The sequence below is a fragment of the Ursus maritimus genome, unplaced genomic scaffold (assembly GCF_017311325.1).
Source record: "Ursus maritimus isolate PB19 unplaced genomic scaffold, ASM1731132v1 scaffold_3, whole genome shotgun sequence".
In the NCBI taxonomy this organism is placed as follows: Eukaryota; Metazoa; Chordata; class Mammalia; order Carnivora; family Ursidae; genus Ursus; species Ursus maritimus.
The window spans coordinates 73,810,573-73,837,224 of NW_024425563.1; the positions used below are offsets into that span (position 1 = coordinate 73,810,573).

Genomic DNA, 26,652 nt, shown 5'->3' on the forward strand with positions numbered 1-26,652 from the left:
CAACTCTTAATACAGGCTCAGATCATGACCTCAGGGTCGTGGGATCAAGGCCCATGTTGGGCTCCATGCTCAACAGGAAGTCTGCTTGAGATACTCTCTCCCTCTTCCTCTGTCCTCACCCCCGCACTTTCTCTCTAAAATAAATAAATCTTAAAAAGAAAAAAAAAGAGGGCAAAGAATACAAGTATTGAGAAAGAAAAAAAAAGTATAAAAATTCTCCATACACTGGGTATAAGGGAAGGTATCTCAAAATAATAAAGGCCATATCTAACCCTCCCACAGCGACTATCATACTCAATGTTTAAAAAGCTGAAAGCCTTTCTTCTAATCAGGAAGAAGACAAGTATACCTACTGTCACCACTATTATTTGACATAGTATTGGAAATCCTAGCCAGAACAATTAGGAAAGAAAAATAAAGTCATTTGAATTAGAAAGGAAGAAGTAAAACTGTTTGCAGATGACATGATACTATATATTAAAAACCTTAAAGACACCAACAATAAACTGTTAGAATGAATGAGTTCAGTCAAGACGCAGAGTACAAAATCAATATACAAAATAAACTGTGTTTCTACACACTAATGACAAACTATCAGAAAGAAAAATTAAGAAAACAATCCCATTTATAATTACATCAAAAAGAATAAAATACCTTGGAATAGATGTAAAAGAGGAGGTAAAAGACCTCCCTACACTGAAAACTGTTAAGACAGTGATGAAAGAAACTGAGAAAGGCACAAATAAACTTCAAGACATTCACTGCTCATGAACTGAAAAAATTAATATTGTTAAAATGACCATGGTACCCAAAGCAACCTAAGATTCAATGCAATACCTATCAAAATTCAATGGCATTTTGCATAGACCTAGAACAATTGTAAAATCTGTATGGAACCACATACACTAAACAGCCAAAGCAATCTTGAGAAAGAACAGAGCTGGAGGCATTGCACTTACTGATTTCAAAATACATTACAAATCAACAGTTATCACAACAGAATGGTACTGGCATGAATGCAGATACACAGATCAATGGAACCAAATGGAGTCCAAAAATAAACCTATGCATATTTGGTCAATTAATTTATGACAAAGGAGCCAAAAATATACAACAGTTAAAGAACAGTCTTGTCAATAAGTGGAGGTGAAAAAACTGATCAGCCTCATGTGAAAAAATAAAGCTGAAACTGTGAAACTCCTAGAAGGAAACAGAAAGTAAGCTCCCTGACATCAATCCAGACAAGTTTTGGATTTGAGGCCAAAAAAAGGGTAAATAAAAGCAAAAGCAAAAGTAAACAAATGGGCCTACATCAAACTAAAAGGCTTCTGCATAGCAAAAGAGACCACCACAAAATGGAAAGGCAACATACTGATTGGGAGATATTAAATGCAAATCATAAATACTATAAGGAGTTAATATCCAAAGCAGAAACTCAACAACAAAAAGACAAATAATCCAGTTACTTACTAATGGATTATAGACTTCAACAGACATTTCTCCAAAGAAGATATATGAAAAGCTCACAGTACATGAAAAGACGGTCAACATCATTAATCTTAGGGAAATGCATATCAAAATCACAATGAGATACCACCTCACACCTGCTAGAATGGCTATCACCAAAAAAGACAAAAGATAACAAATGCTAGTGTAGATGTGGAGAAAAGGAAGCCCTGTGCACTGTTGGTGGGATTGCAAATTTGATACAGCCACTATGGGAAACAGTATGGAGTTTCCTCCGAAACTTAAAAATAGAACTACTGTATGATCCAGAAATTGCCCTTCTGGGAATATAGCCAAAGAAAACAAAACACTATCTTGAAAAGATATCTGCACCCTACATTCATAGCAACACCATGCACAATAGATGAGACACAGAAACAACCTAAAAGTCCATCAGTGGATGAATGGATAGAGAAGATGTGGTATTCGTATATAATAAAATATAAAATCCCACCTTTATGCCTGTCCAAAAATTCTTGCTATAATTTTTTTATGGATCTAATGTACTAGAATTACCCCTTTTCCCAAGTGATCCACTTACTCAGGTTAGAAATCTTGGTACCATAATACTATGTTACTCCTCCCTCACTACCTGAGTATCCTCACACTCATCTGTCCAATAGTGACTTCTCTAACTAGATGGTGATTATCTTGGGAACAAGGACTATACTCTTTTTCAGAATTTCATAAAGTGTCTACCCTCTTGAAATCTATGTATCCCTGGCAGTTAGGAAAGTTTCTTTCTTACATTAGTCCTCAATAAATGCATCTTCAGAGAGAGAGAGAGAGAGAGAGAGAGAGAGTGTGTGTGTGTGTGTGTGTGTGTGTGTACATACATTACACATATACATATATTACTCTCTCTCTTTCTGTTTCCCTTATAGCTCTGGCCTTACCATAATATTTTTAAAGTATATAAAGATGATCTTTTTATTCAGGAAACTATGCGAAGAGACTTTCAAAAAAAATCTATATCATCTGATTAATTTTCAATGCTGATGAGACTGTAGAGAATTCTTAACTCTCATACAATCCTGGTAGTAGGATGAATTGATACAACTCTTTTATACAGACACACTTTAAGGGCCATAAAATTTTTCATTGTATTTGCCTGAGTAACTGTAAATTCACAGCAGAAACAAATAGAAAATTGTTTTGCACAAAATGTTCATTATTCTTTCCTTTATAATGGAAAGAAAATGGAGAACAATCTGAATGATGGATTTCAGTTTTGAACTCTCAATAGACTATAATAGAGCTATTAAAATTATCATTATAATGACTACACCAACAGAAATACATGCTGTTTTCTAAAAACTATATTTATGCTGAAATTACAGTTATGTAAAAAGTGTATTAACATAAACACTAAAAATGCAAATGGAGTTTGTATTTTTGAATGATTTCTGATACTGAAATAGAAGCAATTTTAATGAGATGAATATATTACACAAGATATTCAACTATAAATTAAGATTTCAATAACATATTTCAAAATGTTAAATACCTTTGGGTAAACTTCAAATATGGTGTGTAGTCTATTACTGCAGGAAAGTTTCCATCCAGTCCTTCTCCCTTAAGGCAGAAGCTAAGACAAGAGACAATAAATGTGTCACATAACACATAAACTTTTAAATCGATGTTGTGCTATAAATAATCTCTTGTTAGAGACATTTGTTTCATCAAATTGCAGGTAAATTTTTAAATTCAGATTTTAAATGTTAGTGGTTAAAAATAAACACCTTAATAAAGATACTCTATGTTCACTACCAATGACAAAAGACTGCACAAGTTAATACACTCTAATATGAATATATCATGCAGAAGAAAAACTTTCTGAGAAATCTGTTTAAACATTATTTAATGGATACTACCTTAGTCTTCACTGGATTTTAAGATGTCACTAGAGAATTTTCAAATGAAGACTTGTTCACATTTTCATACAAACTCTATGTGACATTGACTAACACCTTAAAAGGTCTCACTAATTAGAAAATGAAAGTTTCCTAAATTATCTGAATAGATGAAAGGGCTTGGATCTTACACCTAAAAGAATGCTAAAAAAAAAAAAAAAAAAGCCTTTTAATCTTTAGTCAATCATTTCTGAGGCCATGGCAACAGAAAAATGTTGAGATTTGCCCAAAGTCATACTGGGAATCTTATTAAGCCAGTAAAGAAATTCTAGATCTCCTGGTCTCCCAATCCAATAATCTTTGTCTTGTATGATGGTATATCCAATTGGATTATTTTTTTAAAAAAGTGTTTAGTTCTATTATTACTATTATTAAAAGAAAAAAGTCCATCTTCTAGGAACATAAACAAGAACATTTACAAGATGTAGGTTGATCTTTTAAAAAAACAAATTCATCTATGAACTCCCACCTTCTAGTTTCTTTGGTAAGTTTGCCTGTTGAAATACCATTCTAATACATTAGTATCAAGGGCATGTATGTACTTTTTCGTACTTGAATAAAGAATGAACAAAAGTGGTCATACTTTATAAGTGCTTTCCTTCATTTACAAAATTATTACTAATGTATCTTTAAGACATATGCTTTTAGCAGCATGACATGTGAAAAACTAACACACTTGGAAGGATCAAAAAAACAACCTCCAGATTGCATCTATCATATTCATATTCTGAACAATTAAGCTAATAACTGAATACTACTTTATTAAATCTTAAACAAAGGAAAATTATACTGATAAAATGAAAATATTTTGAAATGGAAGTGATTTACTAAAAAATGGTAACCTCAGTGGAAATTAGCAGCATTATTTTTTTGATTCAAGATCTAACAGATTTCCAATTATGTTTTATACTTATTTTTTTATATTCTCGGATTTTTAAGTGATATTTTTCAAAAAATTATAATATTTTCATCATTCTTACACTTGAGTTCTTGTTACAAACAAACCTTTTACTTTTAGCATAATGTAAAATCTTGTATCAATTAAAGAAATGCAAAAAGATACTCCCATAAATCTATGAAAAACATTTTTATGTTTACTACTTATAATCTTAGTCTGAAATCAATTCATCTCGTTGGTAATAAAAGCAAATGCTAACAATATTTTTGATGGTCTAGATACATAAAACAAACATAAGACGCCCAAGATATGCCAGGATCTTTTTTACTTCAATACATGAGATAATGAAAATCTTTCTGGCTTTAAATCTACATTTAGTGCATCTCTTTTCATTTTAAAGCAGGAGCTAAAAAATACTAAGAGATAAGATCCAAAAACTTCCTTCAGTGCTACCAGGGTATAAGTTTTCTGCTGGGGAAATGCAGTCTAGGATTGTTTTGCCCAAGCGAGAGAGCAAACATGTCCGTTAATTCCTTAACCCAAGACAGTCTCTTTTCTGAGAGCAAACCCAGTGAGAAAGCTGATGTCGCTGGATGGGGAACAACAGGTATCAAGTATCAATATCCAGCTGTGTGCTTTACTTATTAGCAAACCAACAAAAAAAACCTAAGTAGAAACTATTATGAAGTCAAATAACTTAGAAACTGAATACACTTAGATTAAGTACCTGAAATCAATAGCATTGAGTCCAAGCAGCATGCCAGCAAGCATATTTGCTTCCTCACCCAAGACAATTGCTCCATCTTCATAAAATCGCCTAAAAAATGAAATGGATAAATATGTAAATATTAAAAGCAGACTGAAATTTCATCTATAGAAATTATTTAGAGACCAAACTAAAGTAGAAAGAACTAAATTTTATTTATCAAAATAAAAACTATCCGGATCACGCAATTCTTGTAGATATTTAGAAAGAAAAATGCCAACATAACAAAAAAAAAATCATTCTAAGTGTTTCCACTTCTCTTAAAAAGAATTCCTAAAGTGACTCTTTCATTGGGCCAATATTGTCTACTATTTTTCCCTAATAGTGAAGCAATATGATTGTAATTTGAAAGGTGGCAAATTCACAGTCATTTATACTGGTCTCTTTTTGAAACTATGTAGACTATTGTTGTAAAAATAGAACAAACACAAACAGACATTGTTTTTCTCTAATTCAAGGGTTATTAACTAAATGAAGAACTAGAAAGATGAGATCATTAGTAATTCATGCTAACCTTTAACACTACAATACTAATGGGCTAGCAGGGTGACTGCGTATGAAAAAGAAAGTGTTCATTATATCTGACAAAATATGAATATGAATCTGTCAGTGTTAATTCCTATAAAGCTTTCTGTTTCAGTTAACGTTAGTTGTTAAAAATACTAAAATTTTATTTTAATATACTTATAGACTTTGAGAAAATATCATGGTATGAGGCTAAGGTATTTTTCCACAAAAGAATGTAAGATCATTGTATTTACTCTCTTTAAAAAATAATACTGTGCAAAACCTAGTTGATTTTCAGTAAGCAGGGATCATTTAATTGTTATATCTATTTATATTAGATATAGACAGTCGATGCCACTCTGTAAGACCCCACTAACTAGACGGAAAACATTTTAGTAAATGAAATTTGTCTTACTCTTTTCGGTAAAAAAGATTTTAATATGCTCATAATCCCACTGCCAATTTTGCATAGTTCACAGTTTAAAAATACTTTTACAACATATCATTTGATACTCGCTTAAAAAGCCCGTGAAGCAAAGGTGGAAAGAACTATCATTAGTTTCAAATTTACCATCAAGAAAAGTTAAGAATTAGGTTAAAACAATTTGCCCAAGCTCATGCAGATAAATTGCTCAAGGAGGAAACCTAATTCTTCTTACTTTAAGTTCTATATATTTCTATTAAACCATACCTGTAAAACCATTTCCTGTAAAACAAAAATATTAAAGAGAATTTAACCTATGTTATAATTCATAAGGAATTTTAAACAAATAAAAGTACAAAGGAAAATAAGAGACCACTATTCTACCCTCTGTCAGATGTAAGGCTACAAACAAATATGGTGGGAAGACTAGCATGGAACAGATGTTTTCTGTTTCCTTGGAAATATGGGAATTGCCTTTATTGACTCATACAAAAAGAGAAAAACTAAAAACTTCCAGTGTAACAAAGATTAATAAAATAAATGGAAGGAATTTCTATTTATTTAACTAGGATATCCCACAAAAAGATGAAGATATTTAAATCTATATACCTGAGATTCTGTCACTGTCCCAATAGCTAAATTGGCTACTGAGAGAATATTTTGACTCCTGGAAGAACTGATTACAATGGCTCTAGATCCCCAAATTCTATGGGACACATGGCTTAGAAAGAATTCTGGTTTTTGATACTGGGAATCACCCATTATTCCTAGTATTTCCCTATATAAGAAAAGGTCTACTTTTTTTTTCTCCATCTTGAGTCCACCATGTTTAAAAGTACATTCTAAGAATCAGATCAAAATTATTTCTGCTTGCTTCCTAATGTCAAATTGATTTAGAGACTGTTGATGAATATCAAACACACACACACAAATCTAACTAGTTTTAGAGATTTCTTAAAGTCCAATGATCTTACATACATGTGTATATAATATTGTTCTGATGATTTTTTGGGGCTTTATTTTTACTAATTATTTTTTAAGTTAAACAATATAAGTGAAACACTTGCTACATGTGAAATAATTCCACTCAAATAAAACCATACCTGAAGTGTAATGTTATACAGAACTCATTTACCATAACAGTCTTTACTGCATTAGAGGGTATGAGAGAACAAATGGAAGAGGAAGTGCTAGTTAAGAGTTGTCCAGGGGCACCTGGGTGGCTCAGTCAGTTAAGCATCCAACTCTTGAGTTCAGCTCAGGTCCTGATCTCAGGGTTGTGAGATGGGGCCCAGCATGGGGCTCTGCGCTTCTGGGCATGGAGCCTGCTTGGGATTCTCTCTCTCCCTCTCCTTCTGCCCCACCCACATATGTATGCGTGCTCACTCTCTCCCTTTCTCTCCTTAAAAAAAAAAAAAAAATTGTCCATTGTATGCTGAATGTCTTCACTGTTAGTGTGGGGTAAGAAAAAAGTATTTTTCATAAAATACACTTTTAGGTTTGAGATAACTTTTTATAAGTAACTTAATTCAGTATTCAAAAGAATAATGAATTGAAGTGATCTGAACTGAAAAAGATACTTTTATCATTTAATCAAAGACATCATTCACATGTATTAAAAAATCAGAAGCTATTAGGAAAATTAATTTTTATTCTCTTAAATCAACATAGCAATAATTTTAAATGAAAGTCTGATTCTTATCATCGACACTTTCAAAGACTTCAAAAAACTGTAAACTTTAAATCTCTTCATTTTATCTCATCGAAAAACTGGAGCATTAATAAAATTTGCTTATATAACCAAAGTTATGTAACAAATGAGCCAAAGGTAAACCCTAAGATGACTAAATTCAATAATAGTAAGGTAACACTAAAAAAAAATTCTCTTTCTCTAGTTGAAAATATTTTTGTTCTAAAGAAAATAATTATATGAGAAGGATCTAACCAAAACAGTAAACTGAATTGCCAAAATACATTATAAATACTGAAAGTGAAAGGTAAAAAAGATACATAAAATTTCCATTTAAAGCTTTATACATTGGATTGTATCTCTAAAGAAGTTTTGCTTGTTAGAAGCAAAGGAAAATTATGAGCAACTCTTGATACTACTGTAATCTGGAAGAAAAACTTCCACTTTTTTTTATTAGGTATACTCTTTCATTTGTCTGTTGACTATAAAAATATTAGAAACCAGGAAAACATTTAAAATAACACCCTAGTAATAATAGTACTTTTTCTCTTTTCATATATAATTTAACTCTAATTGAAACATATCTCTATAATGCTATCTTTAGTATTCATACTGTAAGACTATTTAAAGGCCTTTTAGGTACTTCAGTAACAAATACCCTTTGGATGGCGTCCAAGGTAAACAACCAGTGTGGATCATACCGGTACTGTACAATATCATGCTTCAATTTTCCCTTTTTGAGAGTCAGAAGTTATTCTACATACTGAAAATGCAATATTAAAATATGAGAAATGTTATCTCATAAACCGAAGAAATTTCATTATCACATTCTAGTTCCCTTGCCCAGTTTAGTCTCTACATATGAAATTCTAAGGGAGAAGGCTAGAAAAGTCTCCCTCATGACATGAAAAATAGATTATAGCATCATAAATAAATGTCATATTTCATTCAAAGACCAACTGAATCAGAATGAAAAACTGATCAAAAGTAAATCTCCAAAGATCTTGCTAGGAATGTAATAATAAATAATAATAAATTCCTATTATGGGGCAAGAACTGTGCTAAGTACTAAAGTTAAATGGTGAACAACTTAAGTATGGTCCCTCTCCATGCAGTGCACCATAGGAGAGGGGACAGGCAACAAACAAAAGAAAAAGGTAATTAGGGTTGAAGATAAGTAGTATAAAGCAAATAAACAGGTTGTTGAGGTAGAGAAAAATTGAAGGAGAACGCAGCTCTGAAGAAAATCACTATTAGGAAAGGCATTTTGTAGTGTTTAGCTTGAGACCTTAAGCCTGCAGCAATCTGATCACATAGGGCTCTGTAGACCATATAACATCGGCAATAAATGTGAACGTTTACTGAGTGCCAAGCACAGTGACACATGCTTTATATGAATTACATTCTTTAACTTTACCAGCACATATTATGACAGAGAGGGATTAAGCACTTGTGTAAGATTCTACCACTAGAAAGTTGGTAAAGCCAGGATTTGACTCCAGGAAATGTATTTGACTAGAAACCATTTTAATGCTTTAAGTGGGAACTGACACAACTTTTTAAACTTTAAGAAGATTGGTTGGAAGATAAATGGCTAGTGGAAGGGGGCAAACTGGAAGCTCACTGAGAACATCAACAGGGGAGTGTAGACAAGAGATAAATGAGGTACTATCACTCTAGCAATCTGGAGATTAAGGTAAATAGATCAAGATAAATTTTGGAGAGAGGACTGACAAAACTTGTTAATTAGGAATGATTATAGAGAATGACGGAGAAAGAGAAATAAAATATGAATTTTAGGTTCTGACTTGATCAAACATGTAGGTAGGTTGTGAAACCATCTGCTAAGAAAGAGGTAAAGAGGGCTAGAGGGAAAAAAAATCAAGATATCTGAACTATCTAGGTAGAGATTTAAATGCAGTGTCATGATCATACAAGTGGTATTTAAAGCCATTCTAAAAATTCTATGAAGACAGACAGAAAGGAAAATGAACGGAGAATAAAGATCATACAATGCAGGGCTGAGCCAGGAGAATACTGACCTTTCAAAGTTGTAAAGAGCAAAAGAAGCCAAAAAGAGAGACAGAGACAGAGTCAGAAGAGCAATTAAAGAAGAAGGAAAAGCCATGGAACGTTATATAAGTTAAAGACAGAGGTTTTTCAAGAAAGGGGAGGTATCTAACTGGTTTAGCTGGGCAATGGTGTAAAGTATGGACAGGAGAAATAGCCATTTGTAGCTTGTATATTATTGGTATCCTTTAAAAAATTATCCTTGGTGGAGTGGGACAGACACTGCACAAGAGTAGATACAAGAGTGACTCTAAGGTAAGGAAATGATGACAGTATATATCAACATTTTTTGAGAAGTGAGGTGATGAAGCAGAACATGGAAATGAGCAGAAGGAAATACAGGTTCAATGGAGAAGTCTTCTCTTCAAGGTAGGAGATAGCAGCATATGTTTCTATATGTGTGGGAATGATCCAACAGTGGGAAAGAGATTAAGAATGAGATAAGAGAAAGGTGATAACTAATGGAAGAGGTGAATGGGGATAGGAGCCAGAAGAAGGTGGCCTCTGACAGGAGAAGAGACATTCCAACACAACAACAAAAGAACAAAAAGAATATGCTTACAGTATGTTTGATGCTAGGAATAAAAGCATTCATTTATGGTAAGTTCAATATGACCAAGAAGATTATTCTTACTTTTACAACAGAATAACATCAAATATACCCTTAAGGTTTTCCTTACTTGTTTCCAGGAATTACTGCTTGCATGGCTCGTGGACAGTAAAATGTTTTCAAAGTTTATCCATGTTGTAGCATATATCAGTACTTCTTTTTTTTTTTTTAAATAAGAAGTTTATTTAGACAAGATGCTTGATGAAGGGAAAACTATCTAGGATTCATCTTACAGACTAATTAATTTCTACCTAAAGACAGATTACCCTACATTTAACATTTATGTACAAAAATGTTATAAAACTGTCCTTCATTTTATAATAATAAATGAAAAACAATAAAATTCTCCAAACAAGGTATGCCAGAATTTTCATGTTCTTTTTTTGGTTAAACAGTGAAAACAAAACAATTTACTGGAATATAAAGAGCTGAATGAGCATGAGCATGGAGAATGCGCGTATTTTCACAGAGTCATTACTTTTCCCCATCCCGTCTTGATTTGATGTCAATGAAAATATACCACCGGACATTTAGTACAAAAAAAGTGCAATCTGCTAGTGCAAATATGCCAGTTACTTTAGAGTAAAGGAATGGGAAAGGGGAAAATGAAAAAATGGAACTATCATGCAGCAGTCAGGATGTGAGGGAACCAAATTACGTTGTTTTTGTTTTGTTTAACAGAGAATGTATTTTTGGTCTGTAGGAAGACAGTTCTGGAGTAAAGTAGCGAGTTCCTTCTTTAGTAGACACCTGCTGCTGCTGCTGCTGCTGGAACACACCCATTTTATCTTCATTCTCTATTTCTAATTGTGCAGGTGTGTCTGCTTCACTGATGGGCTGCCTTTCAAGTGGGAATCTGATCTGCCTCATAGACAAACCCTGTGGTACACAGAGGCTTTCATTAGTTTGCTTAGTGTTCTAGGCCTCCTAATTTACACTGCACCACGGAACCATCCTGGCCCACCACGTGCCAATTAGTATGATTATTTTTCTCAGTCTTGACTTCTGCCTTGGGCTTTTCATCCACCGTGGAGAATTTCGGAGTCTCCTCGGCTGCCACTTCACAAAGGAGATACCAGGTCATCCACACTGAGTGAGCACACAAGCAAGTATCAGTAGTAGCAGAAGCAGCACTTCATTTCTTTGTATGGCTGAAGGTCATTCCACTGCATGGAATACACATTATTTATTCATTCATTCATCAGTTGATGGGACATTTAGGTTGTTTCCACTTTTTGGCTATTATGAATAATGCTACTATGAACATTTGTATAGACACTTTTCATGAACACATGTTCAATTCTCTTGGAAATACATATACGTACATATATAGGAGTCCCGTGCAAGGTCATATGGTAAATCTATGTTTAACCTTTTGAGGAATTGCCGGACTGTTTTTCAAAGGGGCTGCGCATCATTCTGCTTTTCTACTATCAATGTATGAGGGTTTCAATTTTTCCAGATCCTTGCCAATACTTGTTATTATGTGTTTGATTTTAGCCATCCTAGTGGGTGTGCAGTAGCATCACAGTGTGGTTTTGATTTGCAATTTCCTGATGGTTAATGAATACTGAGCATCTTTTATGTGTTTATTGGTCAGCTGTATATCTTTGGAAAAATGCCTATTCAGTTCTTTGCCTATTTTAAAATGTTTTTTTATTTCTAAGTTGTAACAGTTCTTTATTTATATTCTAGATAGAAGTCTCTTATCAGACATAGGCTTTGCAAACATTTTCTCCCATTCTTTGGGTCATCTTTTCACTTTCTTGATGGTATTCTTCAAAGCACAAAGTTTTAAAATTTGATTATGTCCATTTATCTATTTTTTTCTTTTGTGGCTTGTGTATTTGGTATTATATCCAGGAAACTATTCTTAATCCAAGGTAATGAAGATTTACATTTATGTTTTCCTCTAAGAATTTTCCATGTAAGTCAGATCCATTTTCAGTAATTTTTGTATATGCCAGGAGGCAGCAGTATACAAGCAACTTTTACTAATGTTTTTCATCTTAATAATGTAAAACTTTTAAATAGATTCGGATTCCAAAAGTCCTTCTTAGCTCTTGAAAGATATATTAATTTTTCACTATCTACTTTTCTATAAGTGAGAAAGTATTATCAACTCCTTTTTCACTCTGTGAGAGCTCAGTAATTTTTGAAGTTTTTTTTATACTCTACTCCTTCCTTCTCTTAGTCCTACTATAACATCAAGAAAATTGATATTTCTTCTGAGCACAACTTTTGTCATTATAAATTAAGTACTGTGGTACAGTTGTAAAGTAACAAACACATCTCCATAAAACTAATTTTATCTCTTCTTTGTATTTTCCATATTTGCTACTTCAAATTCTTATCAGAATGTTTTCAATCTTGTTTCAAGTGTCATATTTGTGTTTCTTAGCTTAACTTTTCTAATTATTTTTCAGTCTGTGGGTGGGGACAAATTAAAACTTGGAGCAAATTAATTCAGTTTCCACCTTACCTACTTTACCTTATTCTCTATTTCTCAATATTCCCAGTAAACTACCAAAACAATTCCCCACTATTCTTTTCTTTTTCTTTCTTTCTTTCTTTTTTTTTTTAGCTTGGATTCGAATCTCAAGTCCACCAACCATCCAACCCTGGCTATTTCCCAGTAACACCTCAATCCCTAAACAATGAAACTCTGCAAGGGTTGTTTTCAATTGTTCACTAAGACATCCTCCACCTTATAAAAATAAAAAAATCACTTGAATTTCTCTAATACTATGGAGCCACATGATGTACTCCTACCAGAGGATTTACTGTATTTCTCATCCCCATACTTCTTCCACCCAATCTTATCCTTGGATTTCCACTGATTAGTATTCTCAAGCTTGCCTGTCTTAGCTCATGTAGCTCCTCCTTCTGTCCTGGGGTAAACACTTTGTATCACCATTTTAGTCATTACTCTTAATCTTTGAAGAGTAGAACAAGAAGAAATCACTTGATTCAGAAACTCTCAAGATTCCTAAAGGATCAGAGATCATTTCTCATTGTTCTACAAGTACTTATATCAGGCAGCATCCAGACAAAAGGTAAGGTGTAACTATTCTTCCCAAAAGTTTGCTTGTATTTTACAAACCTTATCTTCCAAATAATAGATACGCTTTGGCTAGAGGTTCACAATTAAGTTTACTTATAAATTAAGAAGTTTCTTTGGTTTGATTTCAGTAAAAAAAAAAAACAAAAAAAAAAACAGTGTAAATAGTTAAAAACAAAAAAGGGAAGACTTTGCAACTGTGTTTTTCAGTTAACTCCTGAAATGAGAATTCTGAAATAACTCCTTACTTCATTTCCTGGGAATTAGAGCCATTATATTCACATTTAAATACTATGTGTGTGTATATATATAAACATTATATATTCGCATGTATGTGTGTAAAAACACTTCTTAAGCCATGTTTCTGTTTGAATAATATATGCTTATATATTGTTACTAGTGTATTTTTACTTCATGGACTTTTTTGAGCTGAATCATTTCCTTTTTACCAAAAAGGACAGCTAATACTTCAGAACAAGGCAAAAAGCATTTCCCTTTAAATATTTGAACTACTCATTCTAAAAATAATCTATTCAAGAATTATTTCCACCCCACCCAATTATCTAAGAAACAAGAGTAACAACTTAGATTATTAGTGCTTTAATTTTTACTCAGAAGACTACCATAACTTTAATGCAACCTTGTTATTGCACCGGAGATGATTATTGTATAAATTTGAATTTGATTTCATTAATTTAGGATTTTTGGGTTTGATCTATGAGATTCCGGTACTATTATTTTCAAACATTTAGTATCCTTAATATTTAGTATCTTTCATAATTAAACTCATTTACTGGTGACAACAAATAGAAGAAACAGATTTTTCATTTCATGAAGTTCATTTCAAACATCTAAGAGATAATCATCATTTCACTGCCCACCTTTGGAAATATCCCTAAAGAATCATATTGCTATAAAAGAATTCAATAATTATATATCAAATAATTATGTGCCATGATAGAGGTGCTGGTTAATGATGTGGCCGCAATCATTTTGTAGTATGTAAGTATATCAAACCAACATGCGTACCTTAAACTTACACAGTATGTCAATTATATCTAAGTAAAGTGGGAAACAAAACAAACAAAAAAAGAATGCACCGTAATAAATGCCCAGATTTTCTCAAAATCCAAAATGCCAAATACGGTGTTAATTTCCAAAGTCATGGAAATTAAGATTCCAGATATACGACTTCTTTACCTATGGACCTAATTTCCTCTATCAAAACTGGTTTATTGTTGTCACTCTCTTCTTCTCTTTCACAAATATGCTTTATGAGGTAGAAATCAGTAGGGTAATCTAGAAGCGTCTAAGGCAGTGTGGTCCAACAGAAGCTTATGCAGCTGTGCTGTGCAGTTTGGTAGCCGCACATGTCTACTGAACACCTAAAATGTGATATATGGCAACTGAAGGAGTGATTTAGTCATTTTACTTACTCTTAATGAATATTACTTTACATAGTGGCATGTGGTTAGTGGCCAATGTGTTAAAGAGTACATGTTTAAAGTATTGAAATTATTGAATGTTTTCATTTACAGATACTTTTGAAATGGAGAAAAGTGGTTTCTTTAACAAAAGCTATAAACAGAGATTAGTAGACCAGGATTTTATAGGAATGCCTGTTGTCCTGATATGTTTTTTACTACCACTGTAAAAAAATACTAAAGTCCTGTTTTTCACATGGCACAGCATGTCATCTCTTAGGTGAACATAACCTAAGAAAAACAACACTGGTATAGGCTGTCCTAAAAAGACAAGTGAGCGATCGTTAGTTACATATACGAATTAAAACTAAGAAATAAAATGTGGAAAAAGGAAGAATGCTATAGGAATTTCATGGTTAGACTTTCCTTCAAAGTAATTGGTCATGGAAAAGTCTGTGGAAAGAATGAAAATTTCAAGTATTAAAAGTGTAAGAAACAGAAATGATTCAGAGAAAAGATATTCTAGGCATAATGTGAAGCCTGAAAAGATAAACCCAAGTGGATGTATGTTTAGCTGATGAATGGCATTTTCCTGAGAAGACAGTGGATTTACCTAAGTAGTGCAAAAAAGAGGAAATAAAATAGTTGAGGACTTTAGAAAGGAATGAATCTTCATTCCGTTTTTATTTCTAATCTTTAGGTGACTGTTTTAAATACATATTTGAAAATCAAAAGGCCATTTAAACCTGGTTGTTTTGAAGTCTCTCAGAGCTGTAGAGATGTATTCAGATAAATGCTTTTCCATGAGTGCTACTCTGATCCAGGCTCTACCCTACAAGGAAGAAGAAAGAATCAAATGTGAAAAAAAAAAATTACAAGTTAAAGAAATATTTTGCCCGCTGTCATAAAAAATATAAGCATTTTAATATGTAAAGAACTCAGTCAAAATATACATTTGATAAAGGCTAAAAAATATTTAAGTATTAGATAAGAACAGGTAAATTTTGATTACATATAGTATACCTTTGTTTCTCTAGAGATATAGGATACAGTATATCATACTAACCTTCTGTCCTCGGAAGGGACATAACTATGAATATTGGATCAGAGATTTCTTTTTGTAACTTTCTACCTCAATGCCCAAATCAACATGCTAATTAAAATGAGTTCCCTTATAAAACATGAACAGAGTCCATTCTCCTAAAAAAAAAAAAAAAATTTAATTGCTGTCACTCCATTTGTTTAAGAAAATGTCCCACCTATCCTTCCAGAGGGAGGTTTTAGATAACTAATAATGAACCAAATTTCATTATTTATCATCCATCCAAATCATGAATTACTGAGTTTGCACCCAGGACATTCTAAAAACTATTACTGAATATTAAGATGGAAAAAAAAATGCACAGCAAAATTACTCAGAACCATATTCTAGCAGAAACAAAGAAACAGACAATTCTGACTAAATGTGAATAATTTAATTTTACTTTTGAAAGGGGTAATATCATTCAATAATTGAGACAAACCAATTCATTTTTTTAATAATCCAAAGCATTTCCCCTGGACTCTTTGTTTAGAATGAAAGAATATTAGAGGTCATATTTGTAATGAGAATTTTTTGATTCGCTTACTTTCATTTTCACTCAGCTCTCCCACAAAACTCCAGAAAATCCGTGAAGATTAAGGAGATATAAAATCAAAACACTGCAATGGCAGTTGAGAATAAAGGTGACACTAATCAATATATATGATGGTCAACTACCCATCTGGAGGAAAAAAAAGCATTCTTTAGAAATGTCTACAACTCTAGGGAATTTACCAAACTTCTGGATGGGAAGGATCAAAAAGCAGTCAATCTAGACAGTGGTAAAACCTGACCAACTAGAAGCAGTAGTATTGTTGGGAAACAAAGGAATGATAGGGGTGTGATTAGCATGGCAGTCAATTTGCCCATCAAGCTTAAAAGCCCTTTTAGCTTGCACAGTGCTCAGTCCATTGTTTCTGCAGAGTAAGTCTTAGGGAACCTACAATTAGCTGTGGCTGACCTAACAGGAAGGAAGAGACGAACCATTGGTCAGAAATCCCGAGTTTCTCTCTTGAAATTTCCTTTGAAAGACAAGGAGGCTGGTAGTGGTGGCTTGAATCAAAAGGCTAAGATTTCACCAGAGCAGAAGCTGGGAAAGTTGCTCTCTAGAGAAAGTTAGACACAGGAGACTGTGCTATTGCTAGATAAGAAATGTGGAGAAAGTCCTGCTTCCTGATTTATTAATTTCAATCCATGCAAAACTGGGCTGCACCTAATTTCCTGTCTTTGGATGTTTGTGGAATTCTCTATTACATTGTAATAATACACTGCGCTAATTTTAACGGTTTCTTTTCTTTCAACAAAAGAACCTTTACTAGAACAAAAGATAAACAGACATAAATGTTGTTGGGGCCACGAGGTGGGGAAGTCAAAAAACCAGTTTAAGATTTTAGACTTTATCAGTTGGGTAATGGTGAACCACTTAATGTTTTGTTTTTTTTCCTCCAGAGGCACAAATATTCATTTCTTTATCACTGAAGATTTTTGAAAAATAAATAAATAAAAAGCGGTCAATGCTTCTTAAGGCTGTAATTAATATATACTTGGCTCTGTTTTAAGATACAGTAAGATATTTATATACATCAAGATATTTAATCTTCCGGGGGCACCTGGATGGCTCAGTCAGTTAAGTGTCTAACTCTTGATTTCAGCCCAGGTCAGGATCTCAGGGTTTAAAGACTGAGCCCCCTTTCGGCTCTGTGCTCATCCGGGAGTCTGCTTGAGAGTCTCATTCTCCTTGCCCCTCCCCCTGCTCATGTTCTTGCTCTCTCTCAAATAAAGTAATAAATCTTAAAACAAACAAACTAAAAAAAAGATATTTAACTTTCCCAAGAATTGTTAGGTTACAGTACTATTCCTACTTTTCTCTATGAAGAAACAAAAAATAGACAAATCAAGAAGATAGGAAACATCTCACCACCAAACCAACCAACCTAATTGAATAAAAACCTATATACTCTACTTTCCCCCCTGTTTCAGGGGATAAACTGTAATCATTTAAGAGAACAAAAGACAAATTACAGAGTAGGCAAAGATATCTGCACTACATGCATCTGACGAAAGACTCATTTTTAAAATACAAATAATTCTTACAAATCCATAAGAATAAATTTAAAATGGGGTCTGCAAGGGGAAGACTTCAACTATAGATTCAATTTCTCTAGTGGATATCAGAATATTCAGATGTTTTTTTCCTTTTTATGTTAGTTTGAGAATTTTTTTCAAAGAATTTTCCCATTTCATCCAAATTTTAAAATTTATAGGTATGAAGTTATTCATAATATCCTTTTAGGATTTTTAATGCCTATAGGGTCTACAGGGTTGTTTGGCCTCTTCTTTATTCCTGATATTGGTAATTTATAATCTCTTTTTTTCTCTTTATGAATAGTCTTGCTAGAAGCTTATCAATTGTGTTAATCTTTTTAAAACCACCAAGTTTTTTAGTTGATTTTCTTCTAGTGTACATTTTTTTCATTTAATTCAATTTTTGCTCATTATTTCTTTCCTTCTTTTTGAGTATATTACTTTGTTTAAATAACTTTTCAGATGAAAACTATGATCCCTGATTTTTAGCCTTTAGTCTTTTTTTTTATATACATAAGAGCCTATATTTAAGCCTATTTTCCTCTAAGCACAAGTTTTTACATGTTATATTTTCACTGTCACTACTTTCCACATAATTTTTCAATTTTAGCTGTAATTGCTTCTTGCATCTGTGAGTTATTCAGACGTCCTTCTCAATGATGGCTCACATAAGCATTTTCTGGTTATCTTCTTGTTATTAATTATAGCTTAATTCCATTGTCGTTAGAGAACACACTTTAGGTTATTTCAATCTGAAATTCATGGAGATGAATTACAACTCAGCCAAGGATCAATTTTTGTGTAGGTTCTATGTTTGGTATAACTGAATATTTTGTAGTTTTCTATTTAAACTTTATTATATACTCCAGTTCTCTGGTACTACTAGTCTTTATTTATATTTTCTACTATAGTTACTTAAAAGTTCATTATCTGCATCTCCCATAGGTCTGTTTCAGTTTTCTTTTTTATATTTCTTAGTTTTGGTCACTTGATCTTGTTTCTTGATACGTGTAGTGGTTTTTGATTGAATACTGGACATTGCATATAAAAGTTTGTAGCTGCACTAATGCTACCTTTCCTTAGAATAGATTTCTTTTTCTTCGAGTAGGCAAGGAGTGTACTTGAAAATCACTTTGCACTATTTAAGGGCACCACTTTTAGGCCTTTTTTGGGCTGGTCTTCATCTGAATTTCCCTTACTCCCAACGTAGAGCCTTTTTAGGATCTCAAATAAAAGCCTACAGTACTTAACAGGGCCCCTCCAACGTGTTTGACCTTGAACTCTAACTTCTGTCTCTCCAGAACAAGACTGTGAAATCTTCAGTCAGCTTTTTTTAGCCTCCTACCTGCTGCTTTCAGCTTGGTTAATGAAACTTCTGCTCTGTGCTTAAGGTGGCTTAGAGCTGGCAAACAGCTCATAGGAAAACTGCATGTATAACCTCAGACACATATGTCTGCTGTTCTCTCAATATATTAAGTCCTGGTAAAAAAAAAAACCCAGAGATCTCTGATTAGACTCTACACCAATGATGTGAACAGACAAATGCCCTTAGGCTAAAAGCCAAGATGAATGTAGGGCTCACCTCAAGTACTATCCTTCTCTCCAGTACTGTGGCTACTGCAGTCCTCATACCTTTGTTGTTCTCTTAGGTCTTAAATTTGTTGCTTTGCATATTTTATCCAACCTTTACAGCTGTTCTTGGCAGAAGGGTTGCTCTGATATAAGCTATTCTGTCATCACTAGAAGCAGAAACTGGTTCATTTCTCACCTCTAGGATCATCTGGGTTTTTTGACTCTAGTTATATCCTTCTAACATGACTCTCTCTCTCTATGCCTGCCCCATACTGCACTTGGTGGATCTTTTTGAAAAGTAAATTAGATTATAGTACTCTATCTTTTAAAAAAAAAAAACTAAAAGAAAGAAACCCTTAAGTACCTCCTCATTGAACTGAGAAAAATATCTCAACTGTTAATATACCTTGTTTCCTCTGTTCACTATTTGCACAGCACATTTCCTCCCATAATTCACATCCTGGCTCAAATGTGATTGTCTCACATAAGCCTTTTCTACCTACACTGTCTAAAAGAGTGCTTTCTTTCACCACTCTGTTCACTTTCTAATCTCTTAAACTGTTTCATTTTTTCATGGCCCCATAGATTATATTACATATATATTTGTTACATTACTAAAATATAACATACATAACATTTGTTCTCTGCCATCTTTTCACCAGTGTCACTGTATCATCAGTATTTATAACAGTTTCTAGCACACAGCAGGTACTCAATATATACTTGTTGAATACTTGGAGAAAATTCAAGTAGATAAGTAACTTGCTCATTGCTAATAGGCATTAGAGGCAACAGTGACAAGTGGGGAAAAGGAATAATATGAGGAAAATGGCATTTTATAAAGACTCATAGGAAGTTAGTATTTAAAATGGAGAGAGTATAAGACAAATGGGCAGAATGAGAATACGTCTAGTTTCTGCCTGAGAAACTTTCTTTATTTTTAAAGCTTCCCAAATATGTCTGACACTCTTCCAGGTTTGGAACCATCACAATGGAAGTCTAAGGATAGGAAACAAGTGGTGGTTTAAAGAGATAGATAGATTTGTGAGTTAGTAATAGAGAATGATTATAAAAATGGCATCTTCACAAATCTATACCTTACCGTAAAGTTCTAGTATTTGATCACTCTGGTGTATCCGTGATTAATAACCCCTCTGACCCCACCTTAGCCTCTTTCCATAGAAAATTTGGCTAACCTGCCTCTAAGAAAAAGCAGTGACTAAGTCAGCTTTTGAACAAAGGAAAAAGTGAACAAGAGGATGACACCCCGAAAAGACCAGGAGGGATTAGGGATTTCTGTCCTAAGAATGTGTTAAGGACTACATTCACAGTGCTGACATGGTATAGGTGCTCAATAAAAATTTATCTGATGAAAAGATGCATGAATATATGAATGACTGATGTGATCAGCATATTCTGAAATTGGTCTAATACGTTAAACTCAAGAACAGAACAAATGTACAGGGTAAGCAACCACAAACCAGGAAAGCCTAACTCAGCCACAAACAAGAGCTGTTCTTAAAAACAAAGAAAAAGAAAAAACTTCGTAAGACAAGCAGGAAGGCATGAAGAACTCAAGAACAGCACAAAGCTTATATTCCAGAGGCCAAAACCAACAACAAAAACGAAAGGAGGAAAAGGATTTCTTGAGCTTGAAATCCATGGGAATACTAAGAAAATTCAATGGAAATATCTGTAAAATAAATAACAGTAGTAATCAAGGATCCAATTAGGGGAGTTTCTGTCAGAAATCATACATTATGCTTATAAGTAATCAGCCCAATAACAGATGGGAAAGGTGGGTGTGTTCAGAAGGGAGTGAAATGCCTGCTGAGATGAAGTTAGGTTTCTTAGAGTGCTAATTCTAATCTGAAACTTAAATAAGAAATCCCATGGGGTGCCTGGGTGGCTCAGTTGGTTAAGCATCTGCCTTTGGCTCAGGTCATGATCTCAGGGTCTTGGGATCAAGCCTTGCAGTGGGCTCCCTGCTCAGAGGGGAGTCTGCTCACTCTCCCTCTGCTCCTCTCCCTTGCTCATGCTCTCTCTCTCAAATAAATAAAACCTAAAAAAAAAAAAAGAAATCCCGTATACAGAAATCGATTCCCAGAACGTCTGCATATTGTGGAAAAAATGGCTGCCAATGTATCTGAGATGTGAGATGGAAAGATTACGGACATGATCTTCAATTCAATTATTCTATTCCATTGTTAGGCTTTGTTTAAGCCCTAGAAAATAGGCTCAGCTGCTCATGGACTGAGCAAAGAAAGGGACTGTCAGCATTTCACAGATCTCAGCTTAGTGATTAAGTATCAGATCTCCCATGGTGGCAAGTTTCTATGATGTGAATCTAAATTGTACAGTAGTTCTAGGACACAGACAATCCTGATTCAATCAAAACTAAATTTAAAGAATGTTTCTATACTGAATTAGTCATTCTCTGTAAGGTATCTTGTCTTCCACTGCTTAAAATGTCATCCACATAGCCCTAAAGGTATAATCAAAGGTATTCTGCTTCTTACATAGAATTCAAAAATGGAGATCTGTTTGGGTCCCAAGTGTATGGAGTTGCACATTGTTTAGCAGGTAAATTTGGTGCTGTGGTTCTGTATTCACAAGTGTCAAGGCTGAATGAGATGGATACTATATAGGCTACTGGTCACTCTAGAAAGCAGCTCAAAGGCTCAGTAAACCAGCCATCTGAAGTATTTACTTAATCCTTCAATTCTGACAGTTGGCAGGTGTGATTTACTGAGTAGATTAAGTACTTTGCTCTACCCACTGCAATGAATAAAGACAAAAGTAATCTTTGCTTGCAGACTTTTCCCAGCATCGCCAGGCACATCATAGACCTCTCTTTCCCCACTAAATGGAATCTGTTTGAGGCCTCAGCCAAACAAAGATATAAAAGCAGGATTTGGAACATGATTGTTCTGTGATATTTTCATACTCAACACTGTTTTTTTGGCTTTTTTGTTTGTTTGTTTGTTTTTGTTTTTTTACAGAATAAGTATTAACTCTCTCTGCTGGGCAGCATCTTGTAACATAGGGCTTAGTCCCAAAAGTCTCATTAAGAAAGGTGGTCAGCTGGGGTTTGCATTTCTGTGCTCCACCCAGATCCAAATGCTACATTTCTAATGTTTGTTAGCTTCTCAATTACCTTTTGTATTTTGGTATATGCTAGTTCTATAAATATACTCTCTCCTATGTTGAAGGGGCTTAAAATACACTTGTCATGTTAATTCCTCCTTCTTTTAATTTGAAAATAAGAAAATAAAGTGTATGTGCCACCTGGAGTACTTTCTATTTGCATAGACTTGATTCATTCAAATTATAGTTTGCCTTTTAATCTTAACCTACAGAAACCAAGATAGTATTCTTAAACCAGAAGGAAAACATAAAAGGAAAAATGATATAAACTCAAAGGAGATGCAAAGGAGAATTCAGATTGCACATTTTTTAAGCCTGTAGTCAATCAATTAGAAAGTAAATAAATGCATAAAGTCAAGAGTGTGAGAAAATAGAGGCTAAAGGACTACTGTGACAATATTATGTTTAAGAAGAAAGTTGTTAATATAAAACACAAGATTTAGACATCTATAAGAAAAAATATTTTTAAAAATCTAGCTATGATTGACTTAAAAATGAAGGCATTTGGCTTGAAAAAGTGTGAATCTAAAAAAGTTAGAAGGCACTGAAACCGAAAGTTAACTGTTGCTCACAGCCCTCTGGTTAGATTGGCAGAAGGAAGTGAAGGAGGGAGCAGCAGTTTTAGACAGTGAACTCTATGGCTTTAGTCTTCACAAGGTGATAAAAATCATAGCTATCAACTTTACCCAAAAATATACTTCCACATTATAAATTTAGAAATGTTTAAGTATATTTCTAATCTTCTCACTAAATTTAAATATTACAAATCTTTTTTTAAAACTTATTCAGTTTTTGTTTTACAAAATATTTAATTTCAATATACCTTTATCAATTTTACTAACCAATAATTTTCCAGAAGAAAAAATATCCTAAATAAAAATAGATGCAGGAACAATAAACTCGGAAACTATACTTTTTAAAGATGATTGTTATACTTTCATTTATTATAGACACATAATTTGTAAGTTTGTAACTATGAAATAATGAATTATGTCTTGATCTTAAAACTGTACATTATCTATTTTCAATCTATACTTTCTACTTAGGTTTCATTCTGTAATTCTTAAGTGCCAAAAATAGTAAGGAACCTAGTATGACAATCCAATAAAAAAATAAAACTCGTAAACCAAAGCTGATACAGCTTATATGAGCAGCTCAGACTTTTTATAATCTTAAAAACTATTGGAGACTCCAGAGTGCTTTCATATGGGTTATATCTATTGATATTTACTGTATTACAAGTCAAAACTGGAAACTTCTAAAATATTAGGTAATTAAAAAAATAAATAAACCCATTATATGTTAACATAAATATTTTTGAAAAATAACTATCTTTTCCTAAACAAAAATATTAGTGACAAAAGTGGGTCTGTTTTACATTTTTTCAAATATTTTTAATGTATGGCTTAATAAAAGAGAACTAGGGACCTGCTGCTGCATATAATCTGTTATAATTGTTGTTTTAGTTGAAGCATTTGAAGGCTATCTAGCCTCACATAGATACATAGTTGCAAAAGGGAATCTCTTACAGCCTTTTCAGATGATAGTGGATATTCCCCTTTAATTCTACATTAAAACTCAGTAACTGATAATTTTTTTTTTTTTAAGATTTTATTTATTTGACAGAGATAGAGACAGCCAGCGAGAGACGGAACACAAGCAGGGGGAATGGGAGAGGAAGAAGCAGGCTCATAGCGGAGGAGCCCGATGTGGGGCTTGATCCCGGAACACCAGGATCACACCCTGAGCCGAAGGCAGACGCTTTAACCGCTGTGCCACCCAGGCGCCCCTGTAACTGATAATTTCTAAAAGGCTAACTGAAACATGAAAAATATAACCATGCCAATGAACTTTTCATACTGTATTTCATTAAATACATTATCTAAATAGATCTTTTACCCATGCATGATTTTATAATTCTATGCATTGATCATTTGGAAATTATGAGTTTTGCAGATTTACCAAATGCTAACACATTTCAGTAAACAATTTAAAAATATATTTGCTAATATCAACATCATTATTATCAGAAAAGTCTGTAAGTACAGGGAAACTATTAGGCTTAAGATGGTGAATACAAGTTTTCCAAGATTCTAATTTTTACTTGAAAGTTTTAATTTTACCATTGGCAACCAATGCTGTCAGCTGTTTCCCTTGAATTAACAGGCTCACTTTGTTCATTTTTATTCAAGAAAATTCTACCAAATGCCTAAGTCGAAAAAACTATAGTTTGTATGCTTTTCTTTTAAGTAAAAATAGTATTACATGACAAAAGTGTCTAATTCAGCTCACAATTCAAACTACATGAGTACTTCTCCTTGAAACAACCATCATATTTCAGTATGCTGCAAATGCTTTATGCATACTTTCCATTTTAATACTCAGGATATTAAAAAGATAGGCACTCAAAGGTTGAGATTTAATAAAATTAATAATGTTTACTGCACCATCATGGACATTTTTGAGAGGAACTGGCCTTTCTTTTTTCTTTTCCTTCCTTCCTTTCTTTCTTTCTTTTTTTTTTTTTTTGACTAAGTACAGTGGGAAAAACTTAATGATTACTAGTAGTTAGATGCCACTGCTTTAATTCATGCTAAGGAACCAGCAATTCTGCCACCATTGTTTCTGTATCAGCAGTGCAAGTGTCAACAAAAGGAAAAAGGCAAATAACATCTTGGTACTACATGAAAAGACTTTTGACATTATGAATCACCAGGGTTCTTCAGGACACTGACAGCCACTGGTTTAGGTAACTCAAGAAATGTAGAAACTTCACAGAAGAAGAAATATTTTATTGTGCTTCTCAAAAAAGAATTCATAATGACTAGCTTCAAACCTTCTTGCTATTCATAAGGCAACAAGAAGATTCAAGAGCATTCTAAATAACTACATGCAACTAAATAAAAAAATAGAAATAAGCCTATAAAAGATTTTAAACATGGTCAAGTGCTTAATCCTAGCCAAGAAAAAAATATTTATATAGCAAAGAGCTCAGAATTTTCTATTTGAGTCAAAACTGCTGAGGATTAGATTATACACATGGCATATTATTATTTATGTCTTACCTTAGCTCTAGAGGAACTGACATTTTCCATATTTTCAATGCTGCAGATACAATTCTGTGAAACTTTCCGGCAAGCCACTCTGATATAGTCCCAGAAGCTACGAGGACTTTCATAACCAAACCAGGTTACTTGACCTTCAGGAGACAAATTGTAATACAAAATAAAAGAAAACTAGACTAGAAAATTCAAAATGCAAGAATAAAGTTCTGAAAAATAAAAGACAGCCTAGTTTGCCATAGCGAAAATGTCATTGACCAGAGTGGCAAAAAGCCTTCAATCTAGTCCTGCTCCACCTTTAACTAGTTGTGCTACTGTGGACAATTTATTTAATGGATCTGAATCATAGTTTTCTCAACAACAAAATAAAACAAATGAAAGAAAAACGGACCAGACACTAAAAAAATCTCTTGCAGTTTAATATTCCATTATTCTTTTAGATAGTTCCCAGAAAACCCTCCTTATGGTTCTAGTTAACCATTAATTCACATGTCAAAGGTTGCATTCTAAAGCTTTCTCTACTTAGAGAAACAGAAAAAATAGTTACATAACACTTTTCCACCTCTTCATAGGAAGACTTCCAAGAAATGAAACAATGTTGTGGTCTATCTTCTAAGTAAACATTATGAATTAGAATCCTATGTTTACTGATCAAACATAATCTACCCAACTATTCTCATCCAGAAAGCCATAAAGTTCCCATCATTCATCTGCTTTCTTCTAGTTGGCAACCCACAAAAAATCCTTCAGACATTTGCCATTACAATTTTTGAGATTTGGGTAATTATGTGTCCACTCATGAACAAATGTTCTTTTACATGTTATCTTACATTAGT

General features: G+C 33.3%; 1 protein-coding gene across 3 annotated transcripts in view; it reads right to left on the bottom strand.

Annotated features, from left to right (window-relative positions):
• Positions 1–26,652, bottom strand: part of RUNDC3B (RUN domain containing 3B) — a 144,331-nt gene that overhangs the window by 66,064 nt on the left and 51,615 nt on the right. For all 3 annotated transcript variants that reach the window (XM_040644295.1, XM_040644294.1, XM_040644296.1), the window contains 4 exons: positions 25,820–25,953; positions 15,616–15,701; positions 5,045–5,134; positions 3,014–3,094 (listed from right to left, as the gene is read on the bottom strand). In XM_040644295.1, the coding sequence (XP_040500229.1) occupies positions 3,014–3,094; positions 5,045–5,134; positions 15,616–15,701; positions 25,820–25,953 (391 nt within the window). The remainder of the gene's footprint in view (positions 1–3,013; positions 3,095–5,044; positions 5,135–15,615; positions 15,702–25,819; positions 25,954–26,652) is intronic.